Raw genomic sequence first — 15993 nt, forward strand, 5'->3', positions numbered from 1 at the left:
AAGACTGTTCTCCGTCGACGTTGGTGGTAACCCCGGAAGAGAACCCCGGAAGAGTACGTCACTCCGTGACGTACACCCGTCAGCCCCGCCCACTGTAAACGTATAGCTAAAATGACAGAGATGTGATTGTTCTATGGTTCAGTATTCTTCACATTTACATGAAAAACCCGTTCATGCACTGTACCCGGACAATCACCTGGGGCTTGGGATATACCTGTAGCAGCGGAATGACAGCACGAATAGCAACGACACTCGCGTATCGTTGTGTTTGGTTAGCTTGATTTTGTTTGACTGTCAGACTGCTAAACTGGCTAGCAGACAACAGATCCCCTTTTGCTTGTATATACTTCAAACCCCTGTGTTGTGTACGGTTGTACGTGAACAAGCAGGCATTGCTGGAGAATGTGTGTCCTGGAAGGGTGTCGTGCGAGTTAGCGATCCAAACCCTCTCTAGTTTGTGCTATTGTAAGCAGACTGTACATCAGGTCGTAGGGACTGTGTGTACGAGTTTAATGAGCGATAATATTATAGCAACACACGATACAATGGCACCGATGGGTATCCGCCTGTCGCCTCTCGGTGTGGCCATCTTCTGCCTCCTGGGAGTCGGAGTGATCTACCATCTGTATGCTGGAGTCATCTCCAACCGGGTGGCTGCTTTCAGGTCAGTCGTTGGGATTTTTAGTCTCAAACACTACATCGTTACCCTCAGTGGCGATTCTGGAGTCCCTTGGGGCCCTCCAACCAGTGTGCATCACCATTATGTTATAAATAATGTGACACTAACGAAAAATTAATCTGTAGAGGGCATGGCATATGTTATCAATTGTAGTGTAATACTGAACGTAGTTTTCACTGGTGATACTGCTGCTTGAGGTAGGGGGTGACGTGTCATCTGCATGATGCCCAGGTGTGGCTGTCTCGCTGGAGGTGGACGTTTCCGGAATTTATATGTAAAAAAGAAAAACGTATTATATTGTCGTAAAGAATCTTTAGAGGGCATTGCACATGTTCTCAATTAAAGTGGAATAATTAACTTAGTTTTCATTATCAGCATTTGGACAAGGTACTTATCCTTTTATTTGCCTGCTGGTCAGAAACTTAAATAATGATCCTGAGGAGAGATAAGAAAGTGATATGTGGGCTATACTATAGTAGCATGTTAATAAATCAATTCAAATTTCTTCAACATTGTTCTTTCTTTTGTCACTTTGAGATGGAACTCTGGATTTCTGACTGAAATGTTGTTGCAAATCATGTCATGCTTATCAGAATATCTACAGTTTTCTCACTTTGTATGGTTCCTCTCTGTTGTCTTATCTATCTGTCTATCAATCTTTTGTCTCTGTCTCTGTGTGCAGGCAGGGAAGCAAAGTGGATCTGAGGGATCTGCTCGCATTGTCTGTGGAAGCGGCGGTGCAGGGAGGAAAAGAGGTGAGAACTATTAATAGTTACGTTTCCCTGTGTTAAAGGCAATGCCCCAATTTACTCTGATGGGTCCAAAGTCACGCACTTCTCTGTGGAAGATTCGTTCCTTCTCCAAAACTGCATAAAAAAAAAAAATCTTTATTTTGTCTTTTAATCTTTTGACCCGCCCCTAGGTGAAGAAAGTCAGAGAGGAGAACACCCTGGACCAGAGGTCGAAGGGCAAGACCAAAGAGGGAGCCAATGAGTTAATGACGCTTGGTGACCTCAGGTCCCACAAGAAGATGTTCTACCTGATGAAGAACACGTACCCTGCGCTCAAGGTACATGCGGCGTGATGGGAAACACAGATTACACATTTCTAAATTTCTACATTTAGTTACATGGCCAAAGCTGTGATTAAAAGGGACATAGAGTGAATGCAGCATGTCATCAAGAAGCAGGCTGAACAGCCTAGCACATCCGGAGGCATCTAGCTTCACCAATCAGGTTTGACAAGCTAAAGCGGTAGAGGAGCATACTTTTACTTAGCTAACTACTTATTTTCTTTACATTCACGATGGGACATCATTTGTTTAAAGAAATCTATTTAGAGATAAGGTGTGTCAAATTCTCTTGTGTCAGCAATGCCAACCATGCAAATCCCAGCCCTAGCGCTAGGCTAAAATAATAACGTGTGTGTGTGTGTGTGTGTGTGTGTGTGTGTGTGTGTGTGTGTGTGTGTGTGTGTGTGTGTGTGTGTGTGTGTGTGTGTGTGTGTGTGTGTGTGTGTGTGTGTGTGTGTGTGTGTCCTGTGCAGGTAAACAGCGAGGAGCACGACAGTTCTGGGGGTGAGGATGAGGTCTGGAACAGGGACATCCCGTCTGACATCCTGGAGAAGATCCCCCTGGGGCAGGAGGTTCCTGCTCACACGGTCACCGTGTGGATCGACCCCCTGGACGGCACCCAGGAGTACACCGGTAGGTCTGGTGCACTGATTGGTTAATGGGCATCTTGCTGCGTAACAACCTAATCATGTCCAAAGTTCACTCCGACCAAAAGGACAGAGTAGAGAGGGGTGAGGAGCAGGGTGTGCAGATCTTGCATAGTGTATGTTTTTAAATGTATAATTTTTAGACATACTCTTGACAAAAAGAACAGCTAACCGATGAGCTTAACTTGTTTGGCTACAGCCTAACCACGCTAAGCTACTAGTACTGTTAAGTACTTAGGTGACAAGGGACACAACAATTGCATTCTAGGTTTACGATTGTATCCTTGGTGCTTGTGGGCCATTTTGTCTGTTCCAGTCTTGTGCCTGTTGTTCCAGTCTTCTGAGTGTTGACTTTATTTTGAAATTAAAAAGCCACAACCTCACCATTATTCATGTCTTTGTGTTTCCTTCACCATAAAACCAAACCCTTTCTTTCCTGCTCTGAATCCCCTCCCCTGCCTCCCTTGATCTCACCCCCACCTCTCTCTCTGTCTCTCTCTCGCTCTCTGTAGAGAACCTGTCCCAGTACGTCACCACCATGGTGTGTGTGGCGGTGGCCGGTAAACCAGTCATCGGAGTCATACACAAGCCCTTCACCGGAGACACCGGTAATCAATGTCACCTTTGATTTTGACTTTCATTCATAACAGGCTAGAGCTCAGTAACCAATGGACCTTAATTGTCTAGAGGCATTCTCGTTCTAAATGCTTAGTGTGTGGGGGAGGATGAGTGGAATGGGATCAGGATTTAATTGGATTGTGGGAAAAAAAACACCAGCAAAGTGAGGGGTCACGCCAGCTGGCTGTGTGTTAGTCCGTTAATGACACATGGTACCAGTCATGTGACACATGGTACCAGTCATGTTACACATGTTTGTGTTGTTAAGTCTGTCAGAGCCCAAAGTTGTCACCAGTGTCAAGTGCATTAATGTATGTCAGCTCTGTATACAGTTTAATTAAAATCCTTACGGGTTACTTTATGTCAATATAGCAGCTCCCTGTAGTTATTAACCTACACTTAGGGATTTTAATTTATGGTTTATTGTACAATCTCTCACACCCAAAGGTGTAGAGATGCTCTTAACAGGTCCAAGAACAAATAGTGAACCTGTCCCTCTCTTTCTCTGTCTGTCTGTGCATCTGTCTGTCATTGCCTATGTCTGTCTGTGCAATGGTCTGTCAATGCATCTGTATTTGCATCTGTCCGTTGGTCTGTGTGTTTGACTCGGCTGCTCTGCCACCAATCCTATGTTTGACCCTCTCCCGACCCCCACGTGACCCCCTGATGGGTGACCCCAGCCTGGGCGTTTGTGGGCCATGGCACCAACGTGCGTGCGCGGTCCTCCTACAACAGCAGCCCACCCAAGGTGATCGTGTCGCGTTCGCACGCAGGGAAGGTGAAGAGCTTCATTCAGGACGCCTTTGGGAACACTACCACCATAACACCAGCAGGCGGAGCCGGTGAGTGTAAAAAAACAGATGTAAAAATTTTTTTTGAATGCTTGCTAGCTTACTTTAAGAAGCAGAGGACTGTCGCGAAATTATGTGTCATTATGGGGAGATATTGTTGTGCTTGAAACTGCCACGACTTTCTCATGCAAGGCATGGCCAAACAAAGCTCAGATTTGCCACAGTTATGGTATATTTACGTTGATTTTACAGCAGCTTCTTTCGAGTCATCACAAAATGGACAGGTATCGCCACAAAAATCCCATGATGCAATCTGATGTACAAACCCTATTCTGATTTTGGACTTTGTCTTTGGCCTGTCTCTGTGTCTGTCTGCCTGCCTGCCTGCCTGCGCCTGCCTGCCTGCTGTTTGCCGTCTCTCTCAGGATACAAGGTCCTGTCCCTTGTGGAGCTCCTCCCTCATGACACGGCCACCACTTCAGACCAGGCTGATGTCTACATCCATGTCACCTTCATCAAGAAGTGGGACATCTGCGCTGGCGCCGCCCTGGTAGAAGCTCTGGGTAATGACACCATAATCACATGCATTTTCTTTGGCGTCAGTAGCCACGACACTATGGCTGTGTCCCATTTGATAGGATGCTTACTAGTTCTGGCACCAGCACTACTACTCAAACCTGCAGTACTTTCACTACTAACTTTCTACTGCAGCTATTTACTCCATTACTGCCTTCCAAGAGCACCCATCCAAGAGTCTATCCACCAGGGAATTTGTCTCTGTGAATCGTTTTATTCTGCACACACTACATTTTGCCCCCAGTGTGGAAAAACCGCTAAATCCCTTGTATGTGACTCGCCTGGGCTTTAACCGGCAATACAAGACTTTGTGGTTCTGATGGTGAACCGGTGTGTCTCCTGGTCATGTGTTCAGGGGGCAAGATGACTACGCTCAAGGGGGAAAACATCGACTACAGTGGCAGCGAGGGCAACACCGGCGGCCTGGTGGCCACCGTGGGCCTGGACCACAAGGCTCTGCTGGAGAAGCTGCCCAACTGGGTCCCAGAGAAGCACTGATGTACCCACTTAACACACGCTCATACCCAACCACACACACAGAGCTACAGATGGTTCGGACAAAATGGTACGGCGAAGCCATGAGCCAAGACATTTAATCGCATCTCATCGTTGTACAAAGACACACAAAAGAAACCCGATCTGTTAAGTAGCGAAGTGGCTACGGTAGCAATATGGAGCACAACCGTGGTAGAAACCAGCAGAGACGCAGGGACGTCCTCGTAAACCAGCTAGTTTAACCAGATATCACCTGACATCAGGATTACGGGGAAATGTGAAACACATCGTTGCCGTGACTCTTCTTTGCAGGTTTTGTTTGACCCCTGACCCCTGGCCGAGGCTGAAAGGTTGTGTAGCTGGTGTTATCCCTCTGTCTAGATAACACTCATTAGATACACCCCCTTCCCTATAAACCCATCTCTGTTATATCCCCATATCTCCGGTCAATCCTGTTTTTTTGGCAGACATGATACTGAAGAATACCACGCAAGCTATTTAAAATCAGAAAAATGCATCAAATTAAGTTTGTTTAGAGCATCTCATGCATGATTTTTATACATGTGATTATAAAAAGTGTTCATGTCAATGTGTGGTCCTAACAACGGATAATTTCACTGGTTTTATCTACATACTGCTCCTGGTAAAATGGAACTTATTCACCTAGTGGCCATCTTGTCACTCATCTTGGTATATTCCATATTCAGTTCCCCCACGCAGCTAGTGTTTAGAATCAAGACGGTCACTAGGTGAATAAGGCCAAATTATCACTGCCTGTTCAACTTTACGGTTTTACAGGCAAGGACATAAGTGCTGAGCTTCAAAATGTATTGAATGACGCCAGAATTGGGCGTCCTTGGGTGCCTTTTTTATAATATGAGAATTACTGCTTCATATTAGAAAAAAGCCAGTGATGGTTTCTGTTTAATCAATGTCTTGTCAATAGTCGTAATGGCCCAACGCAATCATATTGCAGCCTAGTTCTGAAGACTGAAGCCATCTTGCTCAATACTGATTCACATCAAAAGCCCTGTTTGCTGTCTATTATTTGTGTTGCATTAATGGGTCTGGAGATGGAAGTCCATAAGCTAGCAAGGAGGTTTGCTAGCTGATATGGCTGTGTCTGGCTGATATCCGGTGGTCCGATTCAGTATAGATATCCCAGTAGTTATCTATACTCATTTATAAAAGTTGTTTCTGTGGGGATTTGCTAATTAAGTACAAACAAATAAGCACAAATTAGATGTACAATTGTTTCAGTGAAAAAAAGTGTCTCGAATGGCGCTCGCTCAAAAACCTGGTAGGACTTTTACTTTGTAAAACTATTTTTTGTAGAAGTTTCCTCTGCTGTCAATGTTCTGTGTTTTTGACGCAAGTTTTTCTTACGAGTGCCTTTCGTACATGCATGGTGAGACCTAGGCCTGACGTCAAGAGTGCTTGTGGAGCACGGCTCAGAATGTCTGGCTACAGCTCTTCACCGGGTTGGTGATTTCATATTGGGACTTGTGAGGGATGTTGTGTTAACCCTGGTAGTCCCTTGCGCTGTACTCGGACACATCCTCGTGGTCTAACCTGGGGGTCGTTGGCTTTAACGGCGACCCAATTGGGTTGATGAGCCATGCCTCAGCTCGTGTCTAAACGAATCTCCCCTCCTGATCTACAGACATTACCATTTTCATGCTGTGTGCTGTCCTGGGCCTCTAGTGTATAGAGGAACCAGGGCCTGCAGAGTGTCTGCGGCCCACCTTGATGGGCGCACACACACTCAGGACACACCTTCCTCTCACTGGCCTCCTTCATTCAGGCTTTTCAGTCATCTCTGGCTGGAACTCCTGGCTCTATTGCACCAGTACCATGACCTGCCTGTGAGTGTTGTCACAGTGATGGAGTGTGTGGAACTTGGAACTGCTCCTCCTAATGGACCTTCAGTCTTTTGTGATCATGACTTTTAGATTCCAGACTTCAAAGTTACTGGCGTTATATTGTGGAATTGTGTGACGAGTGATGAAACGCATTTATTTTGTGTGTGTGATGCGTGATCAAAAAATCTATATGAAATATTATATTCCATTAATAAACATGGGGATAATAGGTAAAAATAACCATAAATGATAACTTTTCAGGTCACGATCGATCATTGAATTATGAATTGATCAGTTGTTAATTGTCACATGCTAATAGCTACGGTTCCCTTCATACATACCGTTTGTGTATGCTGTAATGTAATAACTAAAAAGTAATAACTAAAAATACAAAACTTAGTTTCACATTTCAAACACACACCGCCCCAAGTGGATGGTGGATTGTGAGTTTCCAATAAAAAAACATACCATATTCGTGCATGGTGACATTAGTGGAGTCCATTGTCTGTCATCAATAACCCCGGGCCTGGCTTTAGCAGCGAGTAGCTGGAACACAATGGTATTATTGTGATGAGTCATTCAGCAGACGCTTTTATCCAAGTCACTGTTATTTGGGATACGTCAGGAGTAAGACGTCTCGCTGATCAACTGGATATTAGGTTCTTTACTTAAGATGTATTTACCACCGCCGTTTCTTAAACTTCACTAGGGTATAGATATGTGATGTAAATGTTGCCCCTTGATGCCACTATAGGAGCGAGAGCAATATATTCTCATAAATCTGCAGACAAGGTCATATCTTGGTGAGCCGGGTGTTTGTTTATTTTGCTTCCTATTCGTTTAAACCAATCATGTTGCTGGAGATAAATTTGGCAAACAAACTACAAGCAGTAGTAAACATATATATTTTTGAAATACACCATTGAGACCAGCAACTGTAGTAATCTTCTAAACGATCAGCAAGAATTAGTTTTCAGTAGAATATATCCGTAACAAAACAGGAAATAATTTGTAACGCCACCCCTTGCACCTTGTTTCCTTTTCCACATCATATTTAGCCGTCTCATGGAACAGAAAACAACCAGGGGATGGCTGCAAGATCATAGAATTTCCATCGTTCTGTGCAATATCTTAATTTATTTGCAGCAATAAATGGGCAGCCCCTTATCCTGCTTAATCAAGAGTAACAAACCAAAAATATTACAGAGAGCGATACAGACACACGACTTCCAAGGTAGCAATAAAACAAAACAGAAAACAAAACTCCTGGCCAAGAAATCGATGCCACAAAGGTCACAGGTGGATAGTTCATTAAACCAGATCTTCAAACTTGACAGCTTACTTTTTTTTCTCATTTTAAAGTGTTCTGAAGTCACTTAAGTCAGATAATTAAAATAAATCTATGTTTATCAACATAATTAACTTTATATAATGTTAAAGAAAACTCATTGACAAAAACAATTAATACATTTTGTGTGTATTACAAACAAAGTGCCTGGATATTTTTTTCTTCAAATAAATTAATTGACAGCAAATTCAAAAAAGTGGCATAGCCCCTGAAACCATTTTTCATTTACAGACATTACAGACATGTAACAGACATGGTTAGCCTTCAACCAATTAGAATCGGCCCTTGGAAGTGGTCGACCAATGGCCAGTCAGAGCTGAGGCGTGGCTCACTGGCAGTTTGTCACTGAATGGGAAGTCATTGGTCTGAACAGTAGTGCAGGTGAAGAGTCAACTGTTAAATAGAAAAGACTCAATTCAAAATCATGCTTCACATTATTCTTGTATGACCCGTTCTACTGGCCCCATAATGTACTTTACTTGGTGTTGAGAGTTTTTGGAATTGGAACATTCATTAAAAAAAAAAAAGGATTCTGTGTTACAAAATCAAGACATAATAAATACAATAAAGACCTTAATTGAATGGCATCAGTGAGGGACTTACTGTTCATGTAAGTCATGGTGGGGTCTGAAGTGATGTAGGACGAGTATTGCAGGTTATCCAGGGGTGGCGTCAGCTGACCAGAAGGAATCAGCGTCATGACCGTAGACGGGCCCGGGTTCGGGTACACATGTTTCTTTTGGCGGGCACGGCAGTTCTGGAACCACACCTGTAGACCCGGTGAAGTGAAGGAACATATTACTGAGGTACCACCTGGTACCCACAACATATTTAGGGAACAATAGAAGCGCTGGCTTATCATATTCCTGTGTGGAGAAACAGATTTATTAATTATCCAAATGGCCAGACAGTGAATTCTGTATACCTGTATAACCCTGCGGCTCAGCCCGGTTCTCTCGGCCAGGACCTGCAGCGTCTGGGCATCTGGGTTGTTGTCGTTCGCAAACTGGCACTGCATTATCTACAGAAAACACAGCAACCTCACCTTACAAAAGGGCCCCTATTTTACCGCAAGGTGTTGATTAGCCATCACAAAATCAAACCCAACATGTGGGCGTGTCCACCCAGATGCATTATGGACGGCCTATGGTACAGTCCACTAGGGTAGGCTGATCAGTGTGTCAAACATATGTTGGGTGTGATTTTGTAATGGCTAATGAACATCACCACACCGGATAGTATAATACAGGCCTTTTAGCTCAAATATTCACTTCACCTCCATCGTGATTGTGCTGTTTCCCATCTCAACTGGCCATCTTAATAGGCAGTATACCTCTAGCTGGTCGGCAGTGAAGCTGGTCCTGGCTCTCTTGGTGGGCTTGGATTTTGAACCGCTGAAGTCTTGGTCTGAAGGATCAGTTTCCTCCACTTGGACTTTATCTGAGAGAAAAAAAGACAGGCCAGCAGGTTAAAGCACAGACCTACTAACCAGATGGACCTACAGGGGGCATGGGCAGAGTGACTCAACTGGTTAATCCCCAGCTTTGATAGCTGGTGATGACCACTTCCTGTACCTTAAAAGGTCTCCATGTCAAAAGGACTATCCATTATTTGTTGATTTTATTTTAGTGACATTTCGTTTTATTGTATTTATTAACACAAATAAAATAAACTTGTTTTAAAAAGGAAATTAACTACTCTTTAAAAAAAAAAAAAAAACATTCAGTATGAGCTACAGAAAAGAGAAAATAGTTAGGAAAAATAAAACATTCAAGATCTGACATCACAAAAACAGTGCTTCCAGAATTGGTCGTAAAAAGGTATAGGCTACATTTTAAATTTTGAAAATAAATAGGTGGGTCTACCAAAAGCTTTACCACCTGTAGCTTATTTACCCAACCTATAGCTATCTCCGTCACGGTGTATTGCATTGGGGAAATCTGGTGACATGGTCTATCACTTCAGTGAATTGTTGCTCACACGCGACTGCATTGATAATCGTCCGGTCCACTCACTGCTTTCCTGCGTGTGCTTAATGTTCTCCATCATGATGTCGTAATGCGGACGGCAGAGCACGCGGTCTTCCACCAAGCCGAACTCCTCTCCGGTGGACAGCTGCCTCTTGCACGAGTGGCAGGAGAAGCAGGCGATGTGGAAGGTCCGACCGCGTGCCTGGCGCACCCAGTCGTTTGAGTGCATGTTGCGGCCGCAGCGCGCGCAGCGCGTACCATACCTCCTGCAGAAGAGCATCATTGTTATGTTGTTTTACAAAATAGCGCGGTTAAAGGGAGACAAGTAACATGCAATTAGGTTCGTTGAATTCAATTAACCATTATTATTCATTTATTATTTATTAGGCCAAAGACCTCACCTTTTTATTTAATTTGTATATATAAATAATAATGAGTTCATTAGTTGAGTTCAAATATCCACTCAAAATCATTTCTCATTTTTTTAAATGATAAAAAGGTCACTCACATTATTTCAAACATCGAAATGTCGATATAGAATATAGGGTAAAGCAAATAAAATAGGTAAACGTCTTAGAAACGTCTAGGCTATGCTTCCGTCTTTGAATGCCTTTGATCTTTATTTACCTGAAGTAGTCGAGTTTGCAGAAGATCTGCTTGTCTTTGATGTAGCAGCTCACGTGCCGTCCCAGCGCCGTCTGGCAGACGCTGCACGAGAGGCAGCGCCCGTGCCAGCACAAGTTGTTCACCTAAAGTAGACAACAACGTGGAGACAGTCATTTTTAAATAAGGACGCTAATTTAATGGGTTCATATGGCAACATTTAGGGTACCTATCACAACTTTAAAATCTGTTAGTTAGAGTTCGCTATACAAAAAATTAATTAAAACATATTTTGGTTGTTTTTATATTGGTCCGCTCTGACCTTCAGGAGGTATCTGTCCACGATCTCCAGGCCGCAGGAGGTGCACAGGGTGTCCGACTGCACGGAGCTCACGGTGGGTCGCGATGAGGAGGAGGAGATGAGGGATGAAGGAGAATAAGAGTCCTCCTCCTCAAAAAGATCATCAGGCCCGGAGGAGCCCTGGGAAAGGTCAGGTCAATTGCATTAGTTAATTTATGGCAGATTATTCTTTATAACATATTGTCAGTGTTTGGGATCACACACACACACACACACACACACACACACACACACACACACACACACACACACACACACACACACACACACACACACACACACACACACACACACACACACACACACACACACACACACCTTAAGACTTACAAAGTCGTTGGTTTCCTCCTGAAAAACTGGGAAGGAGTCGTCGGTCAGAAGCCGCTCTCCCACCGACATGGCGACACGATCAGCCAGACGTCTAGAGCCCAAAACAAAGCCATGTCGTCAACCAGCGGATCCCTGGCATGCGTCGTGATGTCAGGGATCAGCTGTCGTCTGTTGAACCGACGTACGATGACATTTTACTGTAGGCCATTTTGACAGGTGAAGGCTATGGCTTTAGTTTTGAATAGAATAATAAGGTCAAATGAAATACTTTTTTATTTCTACGCTATTCTGTAGCCTATACACCATGTACAAAGTTATACCGAACCGTTTTAGTTTTTTTAAGTGAAGACCTAAGCGTATATTTTCAGAGGTTATCGATGGAGCGGCGTCAAGAAAGACAATTCGGCAGACCTCACTTTTTTCCGGTGCAACAGCGAGGCCAAGAATACTTTAGCTTTACTTACAAGTTCACTGACACCTGTCCTTTAATGCGGCAGCAGTGTGTGTGGTTTAATGTTCTCCAGATATTGTATAACGCCGTTAGTATCACGTCACCCTCCCTACACGCGCTCACAGCTGCAACTCGTTCGGGCTGATTGCTCCGAGCCACGCGCACACGGGCCTTGGTGGCACACGCTCACCTGTCATCGATCACAATCACCTGCCGTTGATCTTATAAATACGTCTTTATTTTGCAGTTCCGTTTTGTCCATATTGGGTTTGACGTCATTGAGTTTGAGGGGCCATTTTAAAACGGAGGCCTAAAGGGAATGTAATGGATTTCTAAACGTATTTTAAGATTATGAATATCGGAGACAAATGATTGAATTATTGCCATAGTCAACAATTTACAGCAATCAATCAACTCTATTTCGTTGTCTTTAACGTTTGTTTTCCTAGGTTATTTTCTATCCTAAAATTAATAATTTGACCATATACGGGCATATGGCTACTAAATGTGTTTAGCCTTGCAGTAAAGTGGCCAAACAAATATGGATTAAAATAAAACAACGCTGGCATGGGCCACTTGACTTCCTGTTGTCCTTGTTCTGATTGCCAGATGTTTTTGTTTGCATAAATACTTTAGCCTCATTACTCACCGCGCTGTGCAAACTGAACTTAACAGTCCTCATCAAGGCGTCTTCTGTAAATCCAGAGTCCTACTCTCAACCCAAAGGCAAATAGTCCAAATGTTGAAATCGCAGAAGGTGAATATAAAGTGTTGTATGGGGCAAACTACTCCATGCTCTCAACCTCTACACCAGTGCTGGAGTCTTCTTTCCCTTTTATTTTGGTTTAATACCTCCAGGCGAAGTGTGCCTTCTTGTCTGCCCCTCCCACCTACTTCATAAACCCTCCTCGATGTTATTTAAAGAGCTTAAGTCATTCTTTTAAATGATGTGGGTCATAGGCCTATGCTTCCTAACGAACTTGTTTACTCTGTCCTTAAAGCCTGTTTCTTACAATTAAACCTAAGCACACACTTGAAGCTTTTGTGAATTTGTATAGGCCTAGTGTCTGGAAATCGGACAATTTAAAAAAATATATATTTTTAATTGATCTTATAATTAAAATCAAATCTGAAAACAAATAGGTCTAGTCCAAGTTGTTTAATTCGATGTTCGAGCACATGAATTGTAGGTCTACATAATTATTTGTATCAATTTTCCATAGAATAATAGAATATTGAAGGCAAAATAAAATTATATATTTTATAATAAATTATTTTCAATAGAGAATATGATCGAAAGAAACAAAGTTTAATATTTGTATTTCTTTCTTTCTAATTAGCATCTTGGATTCTGTAGGCCTATATACAGCTTTATTATCGCTATTATTAATCCTTATTTCCGGGGGGGAGTAATCTGACTGAGAAACAACGAGATGGACAAAGTCGGCTCTCAGTCAAGGAGTTTGTTCTCAAAACGGACGAATTAATAGTAAAAAAAAGAAAAAAAATAGTCAGCTAAAGGAGAATGATGTCGATTTAGGATAGATTTGATCGTGGTTGTAATAATAACGCCTTCCCATGATTTGTGTTCGTAGGCCTACATCTCTTTAGGACGAAGCCTGCACATATTTAATGATATACAAATATTGATGCAAATATTTACATTCATATCAAATTTAAAATAATGCATATAATAATTGTAATATTGTTATTCCAGTTATTCCAGTCAGTAAAATATAGTTCTATCTGCATAACCAATTTGTCTCTTCTATTCTTGGATTTCAAGACTGCATCCATCCAAGTTGCATGATCTAAAGACTCACAAAACTATTTAAATGCGAATGTAATGATTAGAATAGCAGCCTAATAATAATTTTAAAAAAAAATCATTTGTAACGTATGTTTTTCTAACATTTATTTAATTTATTTCAGAAAATAACATTTCAAAATAGTTACACTGGCAATTTGTTCTAGAAGCATTTATTGTCATGTTGAAAGAAATGAAATTCTCTTTACATCCCCACAGGCCTTCAAGCCCGTCCCCCTACCTATCTACCTTATACCTGGTTACCTGCCTGTGCACTCATTGCATGACCAGAGTCTTCCACAAGGCAAGACAAACCTATTGCTAAAGCTAGAGAGCTAGTGATGTGCTTTGGGGATGGATTTGGAGGGAGGCATGAAGAGAGGGGTGGGATTTTTTTTGATTTGATACTGTCAAAATCAAGTTTACTCTGGCTATTTTCTTCAAATTGCCTATTGTAGTTTTAAGGGTGATGGCACACACTTTTCTCCTCAAGGAAATACATAGTGAATAATTACAATGGATTGTAATCTTTGTCATTGTTATTGTCAAAACCCCCAGTGGTCCACTTCAGATGTACTTCTTTCCAAAAACTCGCTGTAGCAGACCTCACTACCTTAATCCAGTCCTCCTCTTGTGAGAGTGAGCATTTGAAGGGCCCCTATTATATCACCAGGTGTGAGTGGAATTAGCCAATAGACAACACTGGAGACTGCAGTGTCTACCACATTCAAACCATACTGCGGGGTTGCCAGGGTAGGGGCATAATGGCCTAAAGTGGGAGGTGCTACAGCTGAGACAGACAAAAGGGCCAGCCAATCAGCTGTTCTCTCTTCAACAGGTGAATAACCTACACTTATTCAGCCACTAGAAGAGATTAAAATGGTAATCCGTAATTTCAGCAACTTCAAGTTGTCTGAGTGTGTGCTCTGGAGAGGAATTGTATATATTGGCACCTGCTCATTCAGTCACCTGACAATTTAATTGAATGCTGTTCATTATGAATGTCAAATGTTTGCATGATTTGATTAGTTGATTAGATGTTTATAGGATATTGAAAAAAATATGAAGAATATGAGGTGAGAGATCATTAAATTGATTAGTTGATCAAAATGGAAGGAATTCTTGGTAAAATCCCAAGGATTATATTGCTTGTGACTGTTAGTGTTTTTAAACTGCATTAATGGACACATTTTGGGACATTTGTAATCGGAAATAACACATAAAACAATATTTTTCAAGCTGTTTTCTGATCTGGTCTACCAGATATTCAGATATTGCGTCTGTCGCTGTGTTCACTGTCTCGTATGATGTCATGTTTCGTGAGCGCTGGCCATGTTTGTCAATGGGCTTGGTTTCCTGTCTTAACCAAAACCACTACAGCATCCCAAAACATCGAAAATCCAGTTTTCTTGAAACATAGCCACAGAATTTGGCATATCTCTCTGTCTGTTTGCTCTATTATATTTTCTGTTTTCTGTGTTAATGCATGTGCATGTACGAGTGCATAAAAGCATGTATATTGGTAAGATTACTCAGGAATATGATAGCTTTAGATCGGTGTGTGTGTGTGTGTGTGTGTGTGTTTGTGTGTGTGTGTGTGTGTGTGTGTGTGTGTGTGTGTGTGTGTCTGTGTGTACGTGTGTGTTTGTGTATGCATGTGTGTGTGTGTGTGTGTGTGTGTGTGTGTGTGTGTGTGTGTGTGTGTGTATGTGTGTGTGTGTGTGTGTGTGTGTGTGTGTGTGTATTTGTGGGTACATGGGCCTCCTCACAGTTTCAGACTCCACATACCTAGGACAGATACAGAGGGAAGAGGGAAGATGCTAGGACACTTACAAGATAGGTTTAGGAGACAATTAATCTAATAATGTATGTTTTAGTCAATTGTCCATTAAAGTGTATAGAAGAGAAAGCCTATATGCTTTTGTCATACGTCGTCGGCATCCCTTTCACACAAAGCCTTGGCACCCGATCACCATGACCCAAATAAGGAGAAAGGGGCAGAGTAGGGGTGGAATCAGAGAAGGGCCACATCTGGTCTTAATCGGCCCACGGACCAATGACAGACAAGCTCTGCCTCACCTGGCAACGCAAGGGATGTCCTGGATGCTGAAGTCCACAGTGATACGACAGGATATTACATCAGAAGGCTAGAGTTTCCTGTAACTTAGAAATGGTCAGTATTGTCATTAGAAGACTTCTAGTGCAGTATCATACCGACTACTCAGTCGGTTTGATACTGCACTAGACGTAAATTGCACATTACATTGCACAATGTAAATCCTGAAAAAGTACCTCCATCTTCACTCATGAAATTGATCAATGGCTCTTTTTAATAGAAATTACAAATTGCGTACGCTACATACATCAGTAGTGGTTAGAGTAT

At 42.4% G+C, this 15993-nt stretch overlaps 2 protein-coding genes across 2 annotated transcripts; one reads left to right on the top strand and one right to left on the bottom strand.

Moving 5' to 3' along the window:
• Positions 1 to 115: 115 nt before the first annotated feature.
• bpnt2 (3'(2'), 5'-bisphosphate nucleotidase 2) lies at positions 116 to 7178 on the top strand. The gene is made up of 8 exons (XM_084480887.1): positions 116 to 664; positions 1362 to 1434; positions 1602 to 1748; positions 2225 to 2384; positions 2911 to 3006; positions 3697 to 3858; positions 4233 to 4370; positions 4739 to 7178. Exons 1-8 carry the CDS (start codon positions 513 to 515, stop codon positions 4879 to 4881), a joined length of 1071 nt encoding a protein of 356 aa, XP_084337013.1. The 5' UTR covers positions 116 to 512; the 3' UTR covers positions 4882 to 7178.
• Positions 7179 to 8416: 1238 nt separating this feature from the next.
• LOC311360638 (LIM/homeobox protein Lhx8-like) lies at positions 8417 to 11421 on the bottom strand (the record flags this gene model as incomplete). The annotated part of the gene is made up of 8 exons (XM_084480737.1): positions 8417 to 8481; positions 8692 to 8857; positions 9014 to 9109; positions 9422 to 9528; positions 10104 to 10324; positions 10686 to 10807; positions 10984 to 11142; positions 11353 to 11421. The coding sequence occupies 8 exons, from the start codon at positions 11419 to 11421 to the stop codon at positions 8417 to 8419; spliced, it is 1005 nt and encodes a 334-aa protein (XP_084336863.1).
• Positions 11422 to 15993: the final 4572 nt, after the last annotated feature.

This window comes from Micromesistius poutassou (genome assembly GCF_964030765.1).
Source record: "Micromesistius poutassou genome assembly, chromosome: 16".
NCBI classification, from domain to species: Eukaryota; Metazoa; Chordata; class Actinopteri; order Gadiformes; family Gadidae; genus Micromesistius; species Micromesistius poutassou.

Excerpts from the sequence above, each read along its gene's own strand:
- bpnt2 (XM_084480887.1), top strand. The coding sequence starts at position 513 with ATGAGCGATAATATTATAGCAACACACGATACAATGGCACCGATGGGT. Across the intron at positions 1,749-2,224 it reads ACACGTACCCTGCGCTCAAG|GTAAACAGCGAGGAGCACGA; the intron begins GTACATGCGGCG and ends TGTCCTGTGCAG. Across the intron at positions 4,371-4,738 it reads CGCCCTGGTAGAAGCTCTGG|GGGGCAAGATGACTACGCTC; the intron begins GTAATGACACCA and ends TCATGTGTTCAG.